The sequence below is a fragment of the Gambusia affinis genome, linkage group LG14 (genome assembly GCF_019740435.1).
Source record: "Gambusia affinis linkage group LG14, SWU_Gaff_1.0, whole genome shotgun sequence".
Lineage (NCBI taxonomy): Eukaryota > Metazoa > Chordata > Actinopteri > Cyprinodontiformes > Poeciliidae > Gambusia > Gambusia affinis.
Window position 1 is genome coordinate 17,314,841 of NC_057881.1, and position 6,094 is coordinate 17,320,934.

A 6,094-nucleotide genomic window follows, 5' to 3' on the forward strand; every position below is an offset into this window, starting at 1 on the left:
AACATGTCTAATGTTTTTATGGAAGCCATACCAGATTTTCTTTCCCTCTTCCTTTAAATGTGAGGGGAGAAATGATTTGTGTATGTGTGAGCACATTGGCAGTTGAAAAGCCATCTGTGTTTCTTGGGTTATTGACGAGGTGCGTGTTGGGACAAACTGGGGGGTTCTGCTCGTTACTTCTGGGTGATGTAAAACCATTCATAGGTGTGAAAACCACAAGTGAGCACTTGCAAGAGGTTTATTGGACACGCACACTCAAGACTCATTCAATGTCCTTTGCACAAACACAGGCCTGGTAACAGATCCAGCACTGTTCGACTTCGCAAAGCACCTCTGGTGCGTCAAAGAAATGACCTCAAGTAGAAACATGAAGCTTAAACCTTTTCATATTTCATCAATGTATATTCTCAATATTCAGTCTTACTCTAGCCGGTTAAAGTCTGTTTCGGTTCTAGCAAGTTGGGTGTCTGTTCTTCACTATGTGCGCATGGATGTGCGTAAGAACGTGAGCAGGAATGTGGGAACGCGGTCGACACTCTGATAACGTCATTTTAAGCGTGTACCTTTGGGCAACCAGTTTCTTCAAGATCTCTCATTTTATTTCTGTTCATTACGTGATGCTGTATGCATTCTTCCACAAGTAACACCTTCACGAAATCCACGTAAATCCACAAGCCGATCAACAAATGCACTCAAATTTCTATACCCAGATTGCCCTGGCTTGTACCACCCTTGAGACGGTTCCAAACAACAGGAAGGAACCGCACTGGATTTGCGAATGGATAAGAAACGTGCTGGGCTGACTGGAAAGAACCAGTTAAAGCCACAACTGTGAAGGCGAGCTGTTAGAAGACCGTGGTAACTCTGGAGCAGCTGCAGATATTTGGATGATTGTACTCTGGTCAGAAGACACCAGAGCGCTTAAGTGGACATGCTAAACGCTACATGTTTTGGAAACCTAAGATTGCACATCACACTTACAACATAGCCCACCATGAAATGTGGTGACTGCATCATGCTGCAGGAATGTTTTCCCCTCTGAGGGGACATTAAACCTAGTCAGAGTGGGTGAGAAATGGATGGAGAGAAATACAGGGAAATCCTGGTATTAAAGACCTTTAAAGCTCCATAAGACTGGAGTAGAAGAACGTCTTTCAGCAAAACAACCCTAAATATACAGCCTAGTTAAATTTTAATGGCTTAAATCAAAGCATACAAATGTGTTGAAACAGCCTATTCATATAGTCCAGTCCCAAATTCAACTGTGGTAAAAATGTTTTGAAATCACCCAGTGAGAAAAGGATCATGTAACATATATTGATTAATGTTGATTTAATTGAGAAAAAAATATATACATAAATTAAGAAACATGCCACGCAACTCAAAAAAAAAATACACCTAAGCAAAATAAAAGTGTCTTTGTTTTTCTGTCACTCCTCTCCGGCTGGGAGGTTTTCTTCAATCCTCTTGATGAACTTCATGCGGATTTCTGTAACGTTGTCCCCTCTGAGACTGTCCTGGGCAAACTTCACATCCACTGCCATCTGGACCTAAATCAGATTCAGAATGTCATATGCTCAGGTCCAAACGAGACACAAAACACTTCAAGAAACACTCTTCCTTTGACAGGCAACTTTTAAATAACAAACTAAAAGTCTTAAGTATTTTATGAAGCTTCAAAATACTTTAAATGAGTCTGTCTAAGAAAGAAATCTGCAGATTATCAGAAAGGTTATACATGCAGAATTTATTTTATTTATTTTGCATGTAAATGATTTATTTATGATATATTTTCAATGATTTATTTAATTATTATTATTGGAGCCTTACAATGAAATTTCTTTCAATTTGTACATTTTTAAACATACAACTGAATGACAATGAACTCTATGTCTACATCCTTCTGTTAAACACAGCGACTTTATTAACTCATTAGGATTTTCAAGAACATTTGAATACATTTTATAAACTTCCAGCTGCACAGGCACCAAATTCAGGATCTTAATCCATGGTAGCCATGTTATTTTATTAAATCTGACCAGGTCTTATTCACAATGGGGAAAATGAAGCGGTTGAATTTACCATCTCCAGGGCTCCTCTGAGGACACCACACAGTAGATTGGAGTAAATGAGCGTGCTGTGGTTATCTGGCAGCTCCACAAAGTCGGCCAGCGGGTTGTTCTCCAGAATCAGAGAAAATTCATCTCCTCCTGGACTCCAGTTGGTCACACTGGGGGTAATTCCCAGGTACATCTTAAATGCAACCTAACGGACCACAACAATGTTGAAGAGAAGGGTGAGGGGGGAGGAAAAGAAAAACAAATCAAGGTCTGGATAGAAAAGACAATCTTTTATTTGTTGCACATTTATTTGGTGAGTTTAGCTGGACATATTTTATCTTTAGTTACTTTTAATGTCAAATATTGTTGAACAAACCCATCTAACTATTGGTGCCTATTTAAAAGCATTAAACAATAAATGATGAAACATTCAATGGATCAGCCATGAGGTCGGTGTAATACTAACTAGTTACATTTACTAGAGTTGTATTTGTGGGAATTTCTGCTACACTGAATACTTGAATAGTGTTATTACAAAGTACGGCGACTAGTACTTGAGCAAAATTTCTAAATACTTTACCCACTGCGAGTAACATTCTTGCATAACTGACTGAATGAATCACTTCTATGATATTTGAGGTTCAATGAGGGGCCAAGTGATATCCCAAGACAATGCAATCATTAATTTTTGAGTCCAGACTACTGTTTTCTGAATAAGCGTTGTTCCATCTAAGCACGAAACAATAACATCTGAACCAGCTCAAGTCTAAAAGCTGCTTTTCTGTTTTCTTGTCAGGGAAGTCATCAAGAAAAACGGATGTAAGTCCAAAAAAACCACAAATGTAGCAAAAGAAGAAAAGCAGGAGGAATGCAAATCAAATTAGGAACACAGTGACTTTATTAACTCATAAGAATTTTCAAGAACATTTGATTAAATTTATAAACTTCCAGCGTCACATGCACCAAATTCGTGTGTAGAACTACTCCACCTGATATGCAGCTTACTAAAGCTTAGCAGTTTTAAATACAGCATTTTGGGTCAAAAAAAGGTCATGACCGCAGCAGGTATCTTAGTTTAACATTTAGAATCAATGCTAATAACTTTATCCTGTAAACTTTACAATTTTCTCCTCTACTTGGCCTTAAACATATGATCTCCCATCTGTACTTTTGCTCTTTCACTCGTCATGTGTTGGGGTGTTTTGATCTCTCTAATCTGAATTTTTAAGACCTCCTCCCACCCCCAATCTTGGGAGACGCCCGCAGTCACGCTCCAATTGGTCTGCAACCTTCCAGTTACCTTAGCGATGATATCGGCTGTTTCTCGGAAATCCTGACACCTGCCGATGCTGGAACGCGCCAAGAAGTCCTCAATCAGACGCACTCCGATGTTGTATCCCCTGTGAGTGAGAGGGAGCCAGACAGAACGGCAACGGATATCAATGCTCGTATCCACATTAGGAGAGAGGTGAAAGAGGCAGAAATTATACGGAATTCTATCATTCAAGACGTTTTTGCTTCACTCACTTGAAGCCTTGAACTTGCTGCCAATTGTGACTTAAGTCGAGACAACTTATCCTGACTGCAGCTGGAAGCCAATTAATGTGTCCGTATCCTAACATAGCCCATCTCTGACCTGTTGGGCGGAAAACTTGAGAGCGGGCAGAGAACATTTACTACCTTCTTTGGGCAGCTGAGACATGTCTAATCCTGCTCTAAGCTCGGGGTTGCCATACAACCAGAGAAACAAAGCACACTCAGTCCAAAGAGCTGCCGGCTTGAAGGGATGTTTTGAATTTTTGGGGGCTACAAATCCATGATTTTGTCTAAACTATTTTGCTCCAGGATTGCTGTATCCAGATTGACTGTCAAGAGATGTTTTGTCTGCCTTTAAAACTAGTCTCAACATTAGCTACTTCTAAAGCTTTTTTTCCACTAAAAAAGTCTAACAATACATGGATGTGTGTGAAAAATTAAATCTTAACATAGGCCACAGTGTTACTGATCTTACACCAGGAGAATGGCCAAGCTACACTTAAGCTTTTGGGACTTGCAACCAACAGCGCACAGTTTCTTTTTTACATATTCAAAGATACATTTTCACATGACAGACAACAATGCAGTTTATCTCATAGAAAGCGTTGTTATGAAATAACAAAATTAATATCGTAAAGAACTAACCTTAGTGTTATACTATTAAATACATTAAATCCAATGTACTGCGGTGTTCACTAGAATGCACAGATAAACTTAATAATGAATATGCACAATTTGATAGTCAAGCATCCTGTCCAAAGGTGACATTTGAGCACAAAGTATGTTCACAATCTTTCCCAAAGACACTCAAGGATACAGTTTTGTTCTTTCTGGTGCAGAAATGCCTTTGTTTTCACTTACTGGTTCAAACACGTTTGTAGCAATTGCCAATGTAATAATGGTTAATAATGTAACACCAAGCCACAATTTTATGACTGTAACAGTTTCAGTATAGTAATCAAATAACTGGTGGTTATATGGTCATGGTGCAGAAAATTAAAACGATGCACACATTCTGCAATACCAGAACAGAAACAACAATGAAATAGATTTTCTTCAAACAATGGAAGCTAAACATACCGATTTGCTTCAAAGGTTCACACCATTTACAACCTGCAGTGGGTGTGACAAATGCTTCTTAAAGTGTACTTACATCTTGTCCAGCTGTTTATTGACTTCCTCGTCATTTTCATAGTCTTTACAAAGCTGGGTCACCAGGGCCCCATAGGTCAATGTGAACAGCTCAGAGTTCTAAAGGAAAAAGCACAGCAATGTATTTACTTTTTGCTGTTTCAATGCTCATGGGTTGGTAAACTAATGTACACCAACATAAAGAGGTAAAATAAAACATTTAAAAGAAAAAAGATCCAAAATTGTATGAAACTGAAATTATTAATCTGTGACAGGAATTTTGACAGGTACAAACAAACAATCCAAATTTCTAAAATAACAAATCAGGACATTTTTGTGCTTTATAAAAGTATCAAGAAATATATTGTTAAATTTAAAAATATATGCCAAACTCCTATCATGCCACAAGAAGAAATTATATAACATTAATCGTAATAATGTGACAAGAAGCTACATGTTTCTTTCATTTAGATTTTTACTTTATAATAGCTTGGTACAATTTTTGTTTTGGTGCTGAATATGTTTTTTTGTAGTTGTTGTTTGTTTTATTATTATTATTATTATTATTATTATTATTATTATTATTATTATTATTATTATTATTATTATGCCTCGGCATGTAATTATATAGTAATATAAATACCTGGTGGTAGCCAACAATGGTAAAACACTCAGAAGAGACATATCAACATACAGTATTTCGGGGGGTTTTTCTACCCCACAATCTAAGAATGCAAAGCCCCGTTTTTTTTTTATCCGCTGAAAGATGATGCTAATGTCAGGATGTGGTGCTACTTCAGTTACCAGAACATATTAAGATAAAATACTTATTTAAAAATATGTAAATTAACATTAAAACTCAAAACATAAACACCCCAAAACTAACGCAGCCGACTATGACTGCATGTAAACCTTTATATTTTTAGCTTAGATGTATACGAGCTACACTTCCCCTAGAAGCCAGCAATAAATGATACATAAACGTAACAGGTTTTCGTGTTTTTAATACGTTTTTTCGCAAGCGCATAAACAACAAATCACGACTGTCAAGCATTTGTTTGACGAAGATATGAAATAGTTTGCTCTATATTTTTTCAAAGATTAGCATTTGCAACTTAGCTAGCTAGCTCGCTCCTATGGAGCAAATCCTACCATTTTCTTGCTGTCTGTCGTTCGGTTGGATTGCCGAGACATCGTGGAAAGAGTTACAGGATTACACGGGAGGTAATTCGAGATTAATCCTTTATTTATTTGATTCTGGCTAAGAACTTAGTTCCGTAATCACTAGTTCGCTCACACACTTCCTGTTGTGGAAAGTTAGTCAAATAGAAGCATCAATTTCCGGTTAACTTAAAAGCTTAGAAGAG

At 37.4% G+C, this 6,094-nt stretch overlaps 1 protein-coding gene across 1 annotated transcript; it reads right to left on the reverse strand.

The window, feature by feature from the left end:
* Positions 1–224: 224 nt before the first annotated feature.
* Positions 225–6,049, reverse strand: trappc3 (trafficking protein particle complex subunit 3). The gene is made up of 5 exons (XM_044138741.1): positions 5,880–6,049; positions 4,750–4,847; positions 3,361–3,460; positions 2,083–2,265; positions 225–1,550 (listed from the first exon to the last, which is right to left on the reverse strand). Exons 1-5 carry the CDS (start codon positions 5,919–5,921, stop codon positions 1,431–1,433), a joined length of 543 nt encoding a protein of 180 aa, XP_043994676.1. The 5' UTR covers positions 5,922–6,049; the 3' UTR covers positions 225–1,430.
* Between the last annotated feature and the right edge of the window lie 45 nt (positions 6,050–6,094).

Excerpts from the sequence above, each read along its gene's own strand:
- trappc3 (XM_044138741.1), bottom strand. The coding sequence starts at position 5,921 with ATGTCTCGGCAATCCAACCGAACGACAGACAGCAAGAAAATG. Across the intron at positions 4,848-5,879 it reads CGACAGACAGCAAGAAAATG|AACTCTGAGCTGTTCACATT; the intron begins GTAGGATTTGCT and ends TTTTTCCTTTAG. Across the intron at positions 3,461-4,749 it reads AATAAACAGCTGGACAAGAT|GGGATACAACATCGGAGTGC; the intron begins GTAAGTACACTT and ends TCTCACTCACAG.